General features: G+C 38.6%; 1 protein-coding gene across 10 annotated transcripts in view; it reads right to left on the bottom strand.

Annotated features, from left to right (window-relative positions):
- LOC138060877 (colorectal mutant cancer protein) overlaps positions 1-18,967 on the bottom strand; it is a 213,148-nt gene that overhangs the window by 64,616 nt on the left and 129,565 nt on the right. For 9 of the 10 annotated variants that reach the window (XM_068924301.1, XM_068924299.1, XM_068924302.1 and 6 more), the window contains one exon: positions 6,712-6,825. In XM_068924301.1, coding sequence (XP_068780402.1) covers positions 6,712-6,825 — 114 coding nt within the window. Of the gene's footprint in view, positions 1-6,711; positions 6,826-6,996; positions 7,712-18,967 lie in introns of those variants that run through there. The other variant, XM_068924306.1, reaches the window with a different exon arrangement.

Below are 18,967 nucleotides of genomic sequence, written 5' to 3'. Positions count from 1 at the left end.
TCAGACTCAGGAGCAGAGCAAAAGGTCATATTTTAGAAAACTGATAATATACACCTGGCTTTTAAGGCTTTATGTTGACTACTTGAAGGCTTTATGATATACGTGTAGTGTATATGTCAAGTAGTCAACATAATGACTATTGCAGGACCTTCCTGAACTTATTTCGCAGTTTTCTGTATCTTAACATTGAAGAACTGGTTGAAGAACTACTACTGCTTTCAAAGCGCAAAAATAACAGGGATAAAATGTTTAACAACAGTGTTAGAACAAATTAAGTGCAATAAAAAAGTTGCTTACTGTGCCTTTCTAAATCTAAATTTCCTCTAACACACTTTGATGCCCACAAACACTACATAATTCATTGATCTGGATAATGCTTGTGCGCACTGTTTTTTCTTTTAACCCAAAAGGATATTTCAGATGGCGTGTGTAACAATTATTTTCAGACAATAAATAAAAAGCTTGTCACAGCACATTTCATCTTTCTAAGCTGTGCACTGAAAAGCAGAATATCGTTTATCTTGACTCTTGCTAATGGACCTCAGCCACATTATCAGACTTACTTTCTGTTTTCTCCAGATATTTCTCAAGTCACCATTTTTCAGGGTAACCGTCATTTAGTAACAGACATACCTTGCGAGCAACCAGCAATCTGGAGATATAGAGAGAGCAGCTTCACATTTTCTTTTTTAAAAGGGCCCTCAGCTTATTTGTGGCAAAAGCAACTGGGAAAAGCAGAAAGAAAACTTCTGGGAAAGGCAGGGAATGATGCTGAGAAGGACAACTGTAGCTTGGAGGAGGGAACAGGGTTACTTCTAATAAGTTCTGGTCAGCTAGGACAAGTCTCCACTGAAAAAGGCAAAAATATCCAAACGACGGAAATATAGTTCAGTATGAATCCGAAAACGTAGCAATGAAAAACTCATCTGGTTACAAAGGTTTGCTCCTTCTTATGCCACGTTTATCTGAAGCTTAAAAAGGATAAGAAACATACTTTTTTGGTACCCATTGCTAAAGTGTTTTTTTCCTTGATACCCAGTCTCTTCATCATCCACTTCAATTTTGGCATCTTTTGAGTCTCAGAACAGTATCTGCCACCAATTCCCGCTTCTTTCCAAGGTGTACATACTTAGCTCTGGCAAGTTAATTGCATATGCCACACAAAGGTTTTAAGATAAATACCTCAGAGCCTTTTCCTCATCCTTCTTCCAGTCTCTCATTAAAATTCTGACAAAAACACAGGCACCAATTCACTGGGAAAGCAAATACAGGGATAATCCACTGCAAGACTGCAAAAGAGGAGTCATTGCTGGGGTTAAGAGAAAAGTTTCCCGCGCAGTTCTTAATGTAAGTGACCTTAAGCTGGTTTTTGAGATAGACTAAAAAGGTTATGTAAATTACTGAATAAATTAACAATGCCTGGGAACACCTTGGTCTGACCTCTTGATGCTGGGAAACGACCACAGGATACGAGGGAAAAAGATGGTAAGAGAAAGTATTCCAACTCAAAGATGTTGTTTCAGCACATGATGTTACCGCCTACTAACGTACACAAATCCCTAACACAAGAAACGTTACCGCTGCAGTCCTCTGTGTTACCTTTACTGTGTTCAGTCAGAGGACAGCAAGAAAGCACCAGCAGCAGTGCTACAGTAACAGATCCCCCAGTGCCTCAGGCCCTGCAGGAGGCACAAGCAACTCTGGCTGCAGCATTCAGGAAGAATTCAAGTCATCACAATGATAAACCTGGCTAACAGGCTGACAGAAGCTAAAAAAATCTTTGCTCAAATAATACAATGTTTTAATTTAAGAGGAGTGGCAGATTTTAAAGCAGGAATCAGTTCATCTAACTTTACGTATAAACACACGTCCATCATGCCCAAGCCTCAATCCTGAAAACACACAAGGTCAGAATGAAATTCTTTGATTGTATACTCTGTGTATACTTGATGTGGAAGAAGAATACAAGTAAAAAGGACTAATCCATGGGATGCAAGAACACCACACAAGAGAACTATTAATTTCAACGTTGATCTGAAGACAATGCATTTCTATTTCAAATACACTTCGTTAAATGAGAAATTGAAGTCTCATAGTGAAGTTTCCTGTTCTTACGTGTCTACGCAGTGTTGGTTTTATTCTTATACTCAAATTCTTCCATCCTGCCCTAAATTCTGAATAATTGAGAGGATGGCAAGGAATTATCATTGCACTAATGGAACGTACTGCTGCTGTGACACAGGATTTGCTACTCTGTGTCTAGAGTTATTTATTTTTAAATCCCTAAATTTCTAGGAATAAAGCAAAAAAAGAGTAAAGAGAGCAGAACTGCCTGGTGAAAGAGATGTAACAGTAAGGAAAACGTAGTAGGCGAAGTATTCATTTCTGCTGTTATTTGCTGAAACTTCCAGCATGTTGTTAAATCTTGTGTTCTACCATAAAACTTTAGAATTCAGTGACACAGGATGTTGCAAAACCCAAAAATATAAATGGATTAGAAAGAGGATTAGATAAATCCATGGAGAATAGGACCATAGGGGACTATTAAGTATGATGCAGCCTCTGGCTCAGGGACTTCCTACACTGTTGATGGCTGAAAGATGAGGGAGTATGCTGGAGGAGGACAACCTTCTATGTGCGTTTCTTATGCTCTCCCTTCAGATATCTGCTATTTACCATTATCCGAGCCAGGACACAGGGTCAGATACAACTAGTAGAATCACTACTTTTCTCTTCATGACCATAGAAAAATTTTGAAAAAAAGATTAGTTGCAGTTGGCCACTACTTTCCAGCATATTTCATTCAAGAAATCAATTCAGTGCCAAACTGCACACCAATACAAAGACATAAACAAGGAGGTCTGCTGTCACACTGAAATAATAGTAGGGTGTAGGCTAATGCTACAGCAAGGTCTGCACAGACTGTAGTTTTGGAGATCAACTCTCTCATGGTGCAATAACCAGAAATCCTGGCTTGTGCTGCTTTCAGGGGGTCTGACCTGCAGTGGTGCCTCTCATTTTAAGATAATACACAGTGCTTTGCTGACCTGTGAAACACACCTTAGATCACAGCAATGGCGGGGGGGGGGGGGGGGGGGGGGAAGGGCAGCCATAACCATCTTTCCTCTCTGATGATCTTCATTTGATAGTACTTTCATCAAGTATAACATAGAAGGATCTAAATATTAAGGAGTCCACGCTCCTTGTCATTGAGAGCAACAGGATCTTCTGCTCAGCCTCGGCATACACACATTCATTACACGTGGCTAGGCAAACATAACCGGATTATAAAACGCTCTTTTGGGTCACTATTACTATATACAAGAGGCTATTTACACACAAAGTCAACAGCCTCTGGCTGCCAGGAGGACAGTCTGGGGATCCATCCATTACTTGTCTTGTTCCCAAGAAATTCACTATTGACTGTTGTGGGAAACAGGACAACGAGCAAGATGAAGTCTCGGCCTCATCTGGTAAGGCTATGGTTATCAGTTTCTATGTTTCCTGTTAGGGCCTTGCTATATAAAAGCAGCCCCATAAAATGACATCAGGAAAATAATCTACATCAGCAACATCAGGAACACAAGTAGGGCAAAAGTAGAGAACGCAGACTTTTATGCATCCCAATCATAAAAGCAGCTGAAAAACTGGAACGCAGCAAGTTACAGTGCCATAACGAAAATAAGCTACCCCCCCCCCAGCTCGGGGAAGGAGGACTGAGCAGGGATGTACACAAAGGGTTCTTCATTATAACGAGCAGCAGAGGGAGAAGGGACTCACTCAGGCAGGCTGCTATGCTAACACAACCTCCGCTGCCTTGTATGCCCGGGGGGAGCTACCTAGGCCCAGCATCCCTGCATGACTGCTGCACATCAGGAACAAACAATAAGGAATGTCCACATATGCCCTTTGATCCGATCACTTAAACAGGCTTTCGTTCTCTCTGCTCCATCAAACCATCAATTACTTCCTTTTATAAAAATTCTAAGCATGAGCTCTCCAACCATCTTTCTTAACCATTTGCCACCTCTAATTCTTATACCACAGCTCCTCAGATTACCTCTGTTCTGCAAATCACTAATCCCCTTTCTTTCCAAGGTGTCTCATATGCCTCACAAAAGGATAGGAAAGTTGTTACCAAAACATGGTCCAAGAGCCATTTGTTCTAGAGAGAGCTTAACATGTCAATGGAGCTGAAAACAAGGGCTGCTTTCGTAAGTAAAGTCCAGATGCAGAAGAGATTTAATACTGAGCCACTAGCACCTGAATATGGTTACGCAGAACCTCAAATATCCCTTATTTAATTTATGCCTTCTGAGCCTCTGATGTGCATCAGTGAGGGAGAAATACATTAGGTTGTAGAGAAAAAATGACATACGATATGACACACATTTGGATGATCCTCTGCGGAGTGGGAGGAAAAGTTCAAAAAATGATGTTAAATGGAGCATCTACTTGAAAAAGGAAGTGATGCAGTTAGAAAAAGAAGAAAAGATGAGGTGGTATCACCACAGTGTGTCTCAGCACTTAAACATAGCCAACACACTGAATGTTTGAGCTGTGCTTGTTTAATGACTTACTCCTTATGACGGACTGGATTTTATTTTAAAATGTCAGTCACACCCAAACGATTCTCTATCCACTTCAGAGCTTTTAAAAAAGAATTTGAAAAGAACCGAAATATGAAAACTTTATAGAAATCGCTCGTTAAAACTTTTTTTCCCCCAAAAAAACAATTGTGACAAAGTTTGCAACCAGCCACAACCATATCATTACAGAACGCTTACGGCATTCCAGTTATCCTTCTCATTACAGCAATGATGGACTGCCCTAAATAACCACCCCAGGATAACTAGTTAAGCTCAGTCAGTCCAGAAACATCTTAAAGTTTCTCTATTCCTATCAGTCTTCCTTTCCTGCCCCACTCCCACCCTTTGCATCTTCTCCTTTCAGTGTGTCCCCAAAGTCTTTATTTCAGCTTGGAGAAAAGGTATGGCAAGAGCACACTAGCTTTCAGAGACTCTGAAAAGCCAGATATTCTGGTTTTATCACATCCATAGTACAGACAGCCATCATTACTCGTGTTCACAACCACACAGCACACGACCATGAAAAAAACCCTCAGTGTTACAAATTGAGCACTGCACACATGCATGCGCTGGTAACAAACAAAACCAATCAAACAAAACCCCAATTTCATGGAATATCACCAGAGCATGTGTTCACTGTGACTAAGGGCTGATTAAACAAAAATCCCTCCAAAAGTCACTGCCAACGGGGAATCATCGTTGCACGGGAGCACCTGCAATGTGCTACTCATAGACTGAAGCACACACGTACACATATATTTTAACAAATATCTGGAAATACATATAGAACACTACTAAAGATTTGCGATTAGCAGAAGATGATGTAGATTATTTGGGTACAGTGAACCCATTTGACTGTTTAATGATTGCCAAATGCAGTCTCATATCAAACTGTCTCAGAAAGAGGAGTCAACCTCAGAGAACAATAAATTAAAAAAGGAATCTCAGGATTATAGCTGAAAAATGTTTCAATATGAACTCCCAATGTGACTCTGGGTCATATATCCAAGTGACTAAAGACTATGACAGTGTTGCATTGATGGGCTGCAATAAAAATATTATTTATAAGCTTGTGAACCCTAAAGGTAGCTTTAAAAAAAAAAAATCAGTGAATTCAGACAAGGGCCAAAATACGGTTGAAATAAAAGACTTCAAAGGTAAGCTCCATAAACATTTCTACATATGGCTTTAGTTAAAGTAACCCCTGTTTTTTAGGCAATGCCCCAGTATATATCCACTCAAAGATACAAGCCCCCACCAAGAACATGCTGAATACTAAAGACTCTAAATTAATGGGAAAAAGCATAATAAGAACCAGTGAATGGAAGCTGAAAAGAGACAATTTAAGTATGTTTTAATGTCTTTTAAGAAAATCTAACTAACAATGAAAGAGTCACAGCGCTTGGTGCTTTCAGATCAAGATGGGATGCTTTACTGGACAAAATGCTTTGACTTGCTCTATGGAAGTGTAAATGACTGAAAAACAATAGTCTGTGAGTCAGTAGGTGATCAGACATTCTTTTCTCTTTCTAACCCCATTAAATTCAAGCATATGTTTTGAATCAGTTTTGAACTGTAAAGCACTTATAAAAGGTATTTGCCAGAACAACAGTATGGGGAAAACAAAGGTTTTGTTTATCGTAGATATAAAGACAAAGAATAATAGTCCAATTCTGAAAAGACTTAAGAGCTGAGAAAGAATTATAGTTCAGACCTTATTCTTATTTAACCCTTGGCTTTCCACCGACAGTGTTTTCCCAGAGAAAATGGCTTACTGAAAGCTAAACAGATCACAGAACCACTTCTCACATACCACCAAAGCACTACCAACAGACAAGAACTTTTTATCATTGTTAACTTGTTAAAACAGGTCGTTTATGTTGACTTGAACACAAAACTAATCTAATCATTTCTTGACTTTTTTTTTTTTTTTTAAAGAATGCCATCAGCACACAAAACTTAAAACCACTGCAAGTATATTTCTTATACAATCTTGAAATCTTCTTTCACTCATGACTTGGTTAACATACTTCACCCTCTCTCCAAGCACCACATTGCTCTCCAAAGAGCAAGGACAACAGAAAACCAAGGACCGTTTTCAGAATCTTAGACTACGGCTCACCTGTGCTTTTGCCAATTTCTTTTCCAACAGGTCACGCTCCCTTTCTGTTTGTTGTAGACGTTTATTAAGCTCCACTATGTCTCCCTTTAATGATGCCAGGGCTGCTAAATGGAGCTAGAAAACAAAAAGGAAAGAAAAAACAAATTAACCAATTTCTGTACCATAAGCAGCAGTAGTATTTGAAAGGAGAGAAAATATTATTTAGCAGTTACAGTACTGGTGGTTTTCTGTAGTGGTAAACAGGAGTTTTCATATTACAAAAGAGTCTAAAAATAATCCACATACCACTGAATACTTTTCATATGGAATTCTCTCTCTAGACAGCATACACATTCCGCCCTCAGAAAACGCACTGAAAGGATAAATACGATGAAGTCCAATGCTGCTGGAAATGTGTACATTAGTTCTAACATTAGTTTAGTAGAAAGTAGCTCAAGCCTTGTGTTAGATTAAAAGTTGACTCAGATTTGCACTATAAAAAAAAAAATGTACATCACATTTTAATGCCTTCAGACATGCAGAGGTTTCCACGCGGGTGCAGCAAATAACTCCATTCATAAGACTCAATTTTACTTTGCAACTAATGCATACTCCACTTCAAGCTACTGCTTCACACTTGTCATTTTTCTGAGTCTCATGTCAGCGGGCTTCAATGATTCAGATTTACTGAAGCTGCAGATGAAAACCTTGAACTGTTTTTCTTTCTGTAATAGCTTATTTGGATGAAAGATGCATTCTATACTTAACAGGTAACCTGTGGAAATATATATCAGACCAGGATAACTAGCATAATCTACAAAATCTACAATTCTTACTTTAAAAAAAAAATCCAACACTCAAAACTCATGCACACTCTCTTTCTCCTAAACACCCCATTCACTGTCACACCAAACGCATTGGTTAGAATTCAATATTCAGTAGCGATGGCTACAACTCAAAAGTCCGGAGGAAAAAAACAACCAGCAATACAGAAGTCTTTCTTTGTAGTAGTAAAGAAACAATTCCAAATTATATCGGGTGAGAAAACAAAAATGACCTTTCACCCTGGACTGAGCAACAAGGCAAACACTGCCCTGCTGCCAAGACTCAGACCGAAACGCAAACCCTATTTCTAGTCTTCCAGTCAGACTACTGCAGTTTTTCACTCAGGCTGACGTTTTATTGGGTGGGTCTCTTTTAAGTTATTTTTATTGCTCCAATTCCAGTCAATCTGCTAATGAGTCCAATGTTGATATCTGTACTGAAACAGTTTACAATACCGGAAGCCAGCAAAGCACAGGTGTTCCTGTGTACTGACACGTGCAAGTAGTTATAACAGAGCAAAGAGACTAGATTATTTGGCAACAGTTCCTTCATATATAGCACTCCAATTGTTACAGAAAAGGCCAATTCCGGCTTCAAGACAGAAACAACAATTATATGACGATTCTGGATGTGCTTTCTGCAGTTTTAATTCCAGTATAACCAGCTAGGCTAGAGGCTCTGGGCATCCTCATTTGTCAGCTCAGTCTAAAATATTTTTATTATGTCAGTTACAAAAGAAGTCATACGCACATGCAGAGTTATTCATTTCAGTGGAAAATCTGCATGTGTGTCTATTTATGTCGCAGTAAGTTTAAGATTCTCGAGGCCGCCTCATTTTTCAAGTGAAAAACCAGTAATTCAGGCCTGCTTCTTTCAAACGCGTGTGTTGAAATTGCTTAATAAACTCCGACATTCCTTGAATCTTGAAGTATTCTTGGCCTTTTGAATCATTTCTTCCTACCACAGGAAAATATGGACAAACAAGCACCAGACTAATTTTACCAATCTGTTCATACATGACTTCCGCTCTTCAGGAAAGCTGGTGAATTTATAAGCCACTGTTTCACTTGGTTCCCTCTACAGACGGGAAGTGTTGCAATGAAACTCACTAGCTTGCTTGTTCATCAGATCTTGCTTCCCTCACCACAGCCTTCAAACAGTAGATCAAAAAAAGGCTACAATTCTCTAAATTGAGTAAGCCCACGCTACACAGTCAAGTAAGTATTATTCCCTTTTGTACATTATAATTAAGTGATCACCAGCTGTGGTTTTAATTAAATACCAGACCAATAACATACACACACGGAGATGTAGCATAAAAGGACACCGTTAATTTAAAAATCTAATTGAAAAACAACTTGCTTTCTGAACACTGGAACTAATGAGGCTGACCTCCTATGGATTTGCACCTTTGTCCCCTTCCCACAGCACAATCGCCAGAGCTCTTCTTGATGCCCCCTAATACACCCCAAACCAGGCAAGAAACAGCAAAAACTGTGTCTAGTTTGCAGTGACGCTGCTGCCTGCCCTGACAGCTCCTGCCAAGCAGGACGTCAGACAGGTGAGTTACGCTAGTCGGTCCTTTAACGTACGTCTCTCTTCTCCAAGTAACCAAAGGGTTTATTATTTATTACAAAGTTTGTTGGGTGTTTTATTATCCAAAATGATCCTTTACTTTCATAGCTTTGGCCTAGCTCAGTTTGAAAGTACCATTAAAACAAAAGAAAAATGGAAAAGAGGGGTCCAAAAGGATAACACAACACATATGAAAGGTACTGAAATGGCAGACTACACAATATGAAGTTATCACATACAGAGAGGGTGGCTGGGTGGGATAATCTTCAGTTTCATATGTTTTCCCAGTGCACAGAGTAATAGGTAATGCAATGCAAGTGGAGCCTCTAGATACTACTGCAATAAAAAAAATAAGCAAGGTTAACACAGCTAGCGTAAGTGGTTTCCTCCCCGATGCCTTAAAAGAGGTTGTTACAAAATATTGTTGCATCTTTTGTTATGCTGTGAAAGTTCCCACAGACTATTTTTCTCTGTGTGTTTGTAAACTACATGGCAGGGTGGAAACTGGGATAGTAATCTTTGGATGTTGCTATAACATGAAAAAGCAAACTTCTGAGCAAAGAGCTATAGTCAACAAAAAAGTCACCCAGGAAAAAAAAATAGAATTCAAATCTAATAATCCAAGCTATTAAACATGAAAAGACTCAATCTAAAAACCTCAACTGGAAGGCAATAAGCAAGTCATTATTGCAATTCTGCAGTACTGGAGCATTACATGATATGAGAACTGAGGGAAGGGAAGAGAATGGAGGTAGCCGTATGGCAACCTCCTCCCCCTCCCTCCCCCAAGCAAACAATGATAGACAAGGCAGAGTTATCATCACTAACATTCATATCATACGCTTATAATTCAAGGTGGGCTGCCTCTTAACAGCACAAGATTATAGAACAAATTAAAAACTCAGTAGTTTGTAACAATTAAGTCAGATACCATGAAGATTTCTGTCTGCACTACGTACTGTTTTGAGCCTTCAAGCAACAGCTCTCAAGGAGCTCTACATGAGCACAAGGAAAACAGCTGACTGACAAAGCCTGCATTGTTCACAAATTCTCCTCGGATCTAATACAGCAAGTATTGAATTCTCACATTCCATGTGAAGAAAAACAGTACGGGATGCTGATGCACCCGTTCTATCCAGCAGAGCAGGCAAAGTCAACACATGCAAAAGTAATGAGAGAAAAGGGCTCAGACAAACCTCCTAACGTGTCTCTCCCACTATCATCCAAGGAAATTAGAATTCTTCCAGTAAAGGCATTAGGGGCATAGGATTCATATAAATGTATCACCTACCTTACATGAGAAGCTATAGTTTCTATGAGATTTACTGCAAGGACAACAGCAGGCTGCTTACTCAAACACATACATACCACATGCTGTACCTGATACTATCCTGCCAGTTCAGCTACTGAAATTATCATTATCAATTTGTGCACAGAATGTAGTCTTTAAAATGCAAACCACTGTACAGCTACGCCTTGGAAGATATAAACATTCAAAAAGTAGGCACAATCTTAGGAGAAGCAAACTTTTGACCTCTCTTCCAGCCTCCTTTGTGACCTTCATGTCTCTGCCTTACTTCTCTCTGCTTACTTCTACCTGCTTCTACATCATCTCACAGAGTACGGTAGACATGATTTAATGATGTATTGTTTGCACAGTGCTTTAAACACTGCTTTTAGCACTGCACTTTGTGAAATTTTCTATGCAAGTACAATTAAAATCAATGTTTGCTGGCAGTGAGGTTTCTCAAGATTTTTGGGGAAAACAAAAATAGAAAAGCAGACGGGATAGCCACGTGAGCTGAGTGATAAGGAAGCAGGACGCTAGTAACATGCCTGTAGTACATATTGTTGCAAGAGTTCTGATACCACAAACAAAATAAGAGAAAGATCTAAAGGGCAATGAAGGAGGGCACTGAGAAAATGATAGGTTAAGTAAAAAGCACTGCAAAGCATTACAATTACTATTACACACAGCATTTTTCCTGTCATTGTGAACTGTCATCCTGGTCACTGAATTTAACCCACACTTTTCTCTTCCTCAACCAGGGACCAGCCAAATTAAAATCATATAACTAAAACCAGTTTTACTCACGGCACGCTTTTGCTGTTTTCAATAGAGCAATTACAAGAGGGACCGGACCTATGTACAGCCTTCTCTCTGAGAAATTAAAGCACTGATCTTACCTTCTCCATCTCTTTTCCTGCTTTCCCCAGCTACAGTTCTGCTGTACATCAGGTCAGGAACACGCGTTCAGAAATGTAACCTCTGACAGAACAAGCGAGCCATAAAAGCATCAAAATCATGGTAATAAGATATTAACATCAAATGACCAGTTTGTTCTACTTGTCTTCTCCTCCATTTTGTCTATGACTTGTGTTTTGCCTGTTTTAGTGCAAATAACTCATAGCAGGGACTTTTTTTTGTATTTTGCTATGACCAATTTTAGGGACAGGCAATATAAACAGACCCACCTGATCAAATGTTCAAAAGCCCATCTCATCTCTGAAAACATAACTATTTTTTTCTTATCAAATGACTTTACACTGGATTTGAAAACCCAAGCTGCTTGGTAAAACAATAAAAGCCAATTTGAAAGAATTGCATTGTATTTTCTGACACCTTTCTTATTCCTCAAGCTGAGGAAAACGACCAAAACCATAATCACCAGCAAAGAAATAAAAAGGTCAGCAAGATAAGTTTACAACGAAAAACACATTTTAAAATGGAGGAGGGAGAGGAGGGAAAAAAAAAAAAAAAAAAAACTTTGTCTAGAGTTTGAATTCAGGGATTTTCGTGTTTAGGGTGGTGATTGTGCTGTACGTTGCTAATTTCCGTTGACAGCAGTAGAAAACCAGAGCAAGGTTAGCCCAGTAAAAACTTAGGCATGGCTGGCACTAATCTGCTGAAGTGAAAGACGACCTTAACATGTGATGTGTATGTATTTAAGACTTGTGCAATAAAGGTACAAGAGGAAAAACTTACAAAGAACAAAAAAAATGAAAGAAATTACAATACAGGTTCATGCAACTAGGACACATCTCAAAATGCTGAAGACAAAAGAAAACCTAGGCAAAGTTTACATAACTTTCATATGAAATGAGTTAGGATATGCAATTGGTGTTGCAGACATTTGCTGTACATAAAAATTCAAAGGAGTTCTCAAGTTCATATTTTAGCAGGACCACAAATAGCTACAGCACTACTTTAAATAAATGTGTTGATTTGCAAGTGATTGATATAAAAATGTACAGCGACGCTCAACCATTTTTCTTCTCAGCCCTGCACATTTTTATGCCTCCTTTTCCTGGCCATGCTCCATGAAAGGTGCACTTTCATGGTACAAATGACAAAACAAATGTAAAAGTCCATTTCAGTAAATGGCCTGGCAAGGTGGAATGGAAAAAAAAACTTAAAATAACAACCATCTCCCAGAAGTAGTGACAGGACAGCTCGATATTCCCTAGACAATTTCAGCTGTATGATCTCTAGAGCATAACCCTGAAATACCACTGGCAACTGCCCTTTAAGCAATTACCTAAGGCAAAGTCAAAATGACTAAAAAAAGCAATACCATTGAATTGCTGGCTGCACTTACAAACGTGCCCTAAAACTATGTTTGAAACAACTGCTACATGCTAATATAAAAAGCTATCAATTTTCTAAATGACATAGGAAATGGACATTTTGCAACTACCCTGCTAAAGTAACTAGGTCATATTAGGCATTCGACAGTTACTTCATATGTTTGTGCAGGATTAAACAAATGATGTGCCAAAACAAGCCAGAATGGAGCCACCCAAATTCTAGCAAATCAAGAAGCAAGTGCTCATATGGTAAATTTTGTTTTAATTTGAAAAATGTGCAGATGTGTTCAATCTGTTTGTTATTTAGAAACAATTTTAACTTTTTTTTTTAAATGGAAATTAACATTTCTAGGCACTTCACATACTATGTCTATTTCAAACTATTTCTTAAAAAAAATTAAACGTTAACTCCTGCCTTAATCACAGTGAAGCGTTTGATAAAGATAGAGCACTTGCTTTAAAGTACATTACAATGTTGTTCAAAAATGTCAAGCAACAGATAATCTAATGCTAGCACTGACATTACATTGAGTAGGATCAGTTTTAGAACAGCATAAACAACAAAAAAAGGCATAGTCATGGAAAATATCTTCCTTTGAAAAACTGCTTCGACAATTCGCACTTGATGAATGGAGCATGGTGCTAATTTGCACTTCATGAGCCTGCCTGAGGGCAGGACTAATGCTTAGGCTACATCTGAGTGCTGGACTTCAGGACTATTTCTATAACAGATGCTCACATCTTCACGGGAAAGAAAATTTTAGCAGACATGGGAAGAAAAGCCTAAAAACATGACCTGAAAGTAACCCAAGCCAGAAATGTCTGAAGCTGGAGATACAGATCTAGATGAAACAACTATATTTTGAAAAGTTAATTCTTTCTGGATTCTTAACAGTGTTACTCATCCCATGGCAAGGCAGCCCACACGGCCACCCTGACACCCTCTTGCCACGCTCTTGCACAGCGTATGAAGGCTCAGCCCTGCTCGTGCCCTCCAAAGGAGGGGGGAGCAAGGTAAAAATAATGCAGGGGATGGAAATGGGGGTCCGGGGGATCATGCTAGGACAAAACACTGTCTTCATATCACCTCAGTCTCAGCCTTTATAGTCTGCAACCGCAGAAGAGCCTTTCTGTAATTCAAAATAAGAAAGTGATATTTGAACACCATTATGAGATGGGGAGAGCTTGGTATGTCTACACTATTAGCTAAGCAGGATTTGATCAATTTATTAACATTTATTTAACATTCGCACCTCCTTACAGTTACCGACAGGGGAGGGTTCTCAATGTAACTTCAATAAGACACATTTTCTATTTTCAACACTTTGGATTGATAGAAAGAAGAAACAGACCTATTTCTTTCTATCCTCCCCTTCTTCCCAAAACAACTGAAGAAAATGAAGGGAGAAGGAGAGAGAATGCTGAGGTTCAGTGCAGCTCCTTCTTCCTAGCACATCTCAGGATGTCAAAGCTCTCTTCTCTGTTCCCGTCCAGTTTGCAAAGATCACCTATGGGACAGGGATACCACTGTCCTCGAGAAAGAAAGAAGCAGAAGACTAATCCCAAGAAGGCGCTCAAGTCACCCTCCGCATTTAGCATGAAGGTGACCCATGTCCTACCGCTGGATACAACAGCTGTCACAGGTAGACTATAAGCTCAGGCACATGGACTTGTTTTCTAACAGCCCCACTGTTTATCCATCACATTAACTTGCTGCTTCACCTCCAGTCTCTTCTGACAGACAACAATCCAGATCTTTCGAAAAGGAGACTGCCAATCATGTGAGAGCCACTCAAAAAAGAGATACGACTTACTATGCTAATTAAATAATAACAAAATAGAAAAGATATTCCATGGATCTTGTGCTCTTTTCAAAACCTCTCAAACAGGAAATTAATTCTGACTTCCAAAGATAAGACTGCAAACAAGTACAGCAAAAAAGCTGTACTTACAGTGACATAAGGATCTTTGTCTCAAGAACGACCTATATGATCTGCTGTGACTGTAAATTTAGAGAGACAAAACTTGTCCTGACAGGTGGAATCAGTAATCCACCATATCTGGCCCTCTGCTTCCGGCATAAACCAAAATCTGACGCTTCAGAAGAAAAAAAGGGGAAAACAAACAAACAAACAAAGCCCCCCAAGCCCCCAAACAGCTAGTGCCCCTACAAGGTACTTGCCCAACGGTTCAAAATCTTTAGGAAGAAAATATCTTTCTGATTCTTGATCAGCTCATGCCCTGAAGTGCTTTACCAGACTGTCTATACTGTAGCTTCCAAAACTGCAACTCTCAAGCAATCCTTCACAAACAGCTAAACAAGTTTAGAGTCTCCAGCTGTGGCAACAAAATCCTCTGGAGAAGCATGCTTGCATGCTCAAAAAAACAATTTACCTTCAGTTCAGTTTTTCTCTTTACCTATGCTCATTGTTCTGAGGTTAGCTGCATTTCCAAAGGGTTCGTATTCCTTCTCCACACATCTCAGGCCACCAGCTGGCCTCTCTTCACAGCAATTTTGATGGCAATTCTTCCCAGCGCTGCCTTTGCTACCGGCACCTGCAATTCAACCCACCACTTACACATTCTCCAGGGAGACACAGTTAACCAGTGACCACCTAACTTGCAAGAAAGCTGTATTTTTTTTAAATGCATGTTAGAAAGGTAATGTACTATAAGCAACATTCAACTTATGTAAGGTTTACCAGGTATTATCCACTGTTAAGACACATTCCTGGCAGTAAATGTCAAAACTTGTTAATGCTGCGTTCCCAGGCCAGCATCTCACTGTTCTAGGTCAATTCTCAGCACAAGGATCTATCCCCTAGATCCGTCGTGTTGTTTTAAGCAGATTTCAGTTCTTGTTTTCTGGCAGTCCTTACCATCAAACCAGTTCAAATTTGAATGAGCAACTTCCCCAAGGGGAATTTACTTCTTCACACTTGTTTAATGCAAATCCTTAGGCAGAAAAATTACCTATGCTATAATTTTAGTTCCTGCAAGAAAAGCTTCTATAATTTCTCTCTAGTCACATACGATAAACCTCTGTAAAAATTTGTTATATTTGAGTTATTTTATGTGTAAACAACATATTTCAGTACTTTCAGACTTCGAAAGTCCTGCATCTAGCATTGCCTACTTTTTCTTATTACCTGGTCTATACACGAGGGAAAAGCTGGCTGATTTTGCCAAAAGCTTTACAGTTAGATGGCAAATTATGGGAGAGTTCACATTTCTTCTGCTGAGTTCTACACCTGCTGCACTGGATGTTATTAGTAAAAAAAAAAAACAAAAACAAAAACAAAAAAAACACTTTTAACAAATTGGATAGAAAATTATCACTGTCGCACAATACAGCGCTGATTAAGAGTCTGTGATGATTCAGCTTTTGAGATGGGTTTGTTGGAAAGAGGTTCAGAACAGCAGCTACTGCAACGTTGTTAGAGGAGCTTTCTTGCAGCAAAAAACCAAAAAGCACTGTTTAGCTGTTTTTTAGTATGTTTGCAACTAGCACTTGCTTTTTACGTTTAGATAAATAACTATCCTCATTTCCAGATGACAGCATGTTAAACAGGAGTTAAGAAAAATTATCAAGCACAACTTCTAAATTGTACCCTAACAAATTTTCTTCTCTCTCCAGATAGAAAGTCCATAGGTCTATCCAAGTAAGTTTTCACTCTCTATGGTATAACTCATTGGAAATAAATTTTTCATTGAAGTATTCCATTAAAAAAATCTCTTTCTCCTTCAGGAAAAATGTATTTTAAAAAAATGCATTAGTGAAAAACAGTAGTTTTCTATCAGACCAAAGCAGTGAGTTGAAGAACAGAGAAACTGCAAATGCCCTGCAACACCTTGTCTCCCTCTAATTCATACCAGTTATTTGCATGGCATATCTGATGCTAACTATCAGAAAATCTCATTCAAGATTTCTGTATGATGCCCCAGACTCTTTTCCTGCCTCAACTACCTTCAGAAAGAAGCCGAGCACGGTAGCAGTTGTGAAACAGGCTTTTTGAAAGAAATAAAACCGCATCAAGGTATTTTTCTTTTTCAGGCACTGTAATGCTCAGACTTTAAGCATTGCAACCTCCAGTGTACAAACTGAAAAGGTCAAAACCAAACGTTAATAACTGTTCATTATCAACCGCACTAGCATGCGCAAGCTGCACAGAGACTACCGCTGGCACACTTCAATCTGTTCAGTGAACAGGAATTTACGCAAATAGTTTTTTGTATTTCAGTAACACCTAGATATATTATTCTATTCAGGAGAAGTATTTTCTTTCATTGTGCACCGGACTAATAAACCAACATGATATCTTGGCATTTAGCATCAGGCATAGCATCTTGTTCAGGCGGTAATTTTTCTCAGACACTTTTTTTTGTGCGCTTCTCCAAATCTGAAAGCAAGCTGCTGTAAAATTAGCAGAGAACCAAGTCTCCGTAATATGACAAAGTCATACTAGAACATCTAAGTCAACTACTGATAGTGATTTGCAAAGACAGCATCCAAAGTCATTCAAAGGTACAATTAACCAGGAACTGAAAACAAATCTGAAGCTAGTCAAGCTAAGTGTCACTCATAAACGTCATGAGTAGAATTCCAGTCCAGCTCACGGCTCTGTCTGCACAAGTCACGGGTGGGAAAAGTTCTCTTGCAAATTCTAGTACAAGGTTTAATCTGTTTCTCATAACCACTTCAACAATAACATCTTTTTTGTCCTTTTGTATCGTAAGTTCAGACGTAGGGACACGGCAAATGAGATACAGTTCTTCAAATGAGGATGCTTTTTTTAATGTGAAAAAAATGCCTTGTTCAATAAGAGAAAAGAGTATAAAAAAATTTGTAAGGTGAAATTTCTGCAAATAGAAAAATTATCTTCTCTACTCCAGACTACCATGTATTTTGTTTAAGGCTAGGCATTTTCTATGACTTCTTCCCTGCAATTTCTCAGAAAACAGAAGTTAAGATTTAAATGTTTTAGAGTGTCTAATGGACAATTAATCTTCAGTATTAATTGGTGCAAACATTCTCAAAATTTAATTGCACTTAATAAATTAAATTATAGAAGTTCATAATTAGAAAAGTTCAAAGCTTCAGTCAAACAAAAATTAAAAGTAAAAACTGCTCTTAACATTTTGAGTTCTATAGGCATAATATTTGCATCGTTCTGTCTCTGCTGAGCACAAGGCAGGTTCATTCCTTATCTTAGGCTCTGAATGCCAAATTCAAGCCTGTATTTCACCCATGCAATCCTATTAAATAAACAAGAGTTGCATACTTGTAAACGCAACTAGAGCACGGTCCCACAGAAAGCACACACCCCATGAGGTTGTCAATCTCTCCTTGAGTGTAATCTTTGTTTTAAATCATCAAATAATAACACAAAAACATCACTAATTCTCTAAGGAAGTCAGGACACCAAAGGAAGTTACTTCTTAAGCACTGAATAAAATACATGCTTTATATTTATATAACAGATGCATGCACACACATGTACACATATAAAAGAAAATCAGGGGTCATGACAAGTCAAAATGTATAATTTAAAGGCATTGTACATGTCACAAACATCCCACTTAACACTTCAAAATGTCTGCATCCTTCTTATGACCTCTTTCACTAAACATATAACAAAAAAGACTCACTGTGAACATGGTTCATAAAGAGCTTTCCAGCAGTAACTGGCACAGCTATAAATCTACATAATGTTCAGGAAATAAATCATGTGCTCTCTGCTGCACATATAGGAACATTAATCTTCAGATGAACACAATACAGTACTCCCTTATCTGTTTAAAGTAGAGCAAACATTTTACTCATGTTAATTGTCCTGACAGAAAGGGATCAACACTGCATTAATCCATTTAACACACGGCTTATTTTTCACCCCTGTACACTCTGTAGGCCCAAATGTTTGCTGATACCAAAGCTAAACCTTCCCCATGTACAACTGTTCACAGAGGGTTCCTCACGCACATAGCATTCTCATTTGTTTATTCATTAGCTGATGGCTTATTACTCAAATAATTTGGCAGAACGAAAGTGAAAGTCTACTTTTCAGTTCTCCACGGTTTCACCACTTCTGCAATGCGATACTTCACAATTCAGGTGGAGTTACACTGCTGTATTATCTTAACGTATATTCCCAGAAATACCTTCTGTGCCCCCTAAAATCTTGATATATTAAAAGCATTAGCTTTAAAATAATTCTAACAGTGAAGCAGTAACCACTTCAACCTAACCAAAAAAACACCAGTCAAAACACAGGACCCCATTTTTTCCCCT

This window comes from Struthio camelus, chromosome W (genome assembly GCF_040807025.1).
Source record: "Struthio camelus isolate bStrCam1 chromosome W, bStrCam1.hap1, whole genome shotgun sequence".
In the NCBI taxonomy this organism is placed as follows: Eukaryota; Metazoa; Chordata; class Aves; order Struthioniformes; family Struthionidae; genus Struthio; species Struthio camelus.
This window is presented reverse-complemented; position numbering and strand designations above follow the sequence as displayed.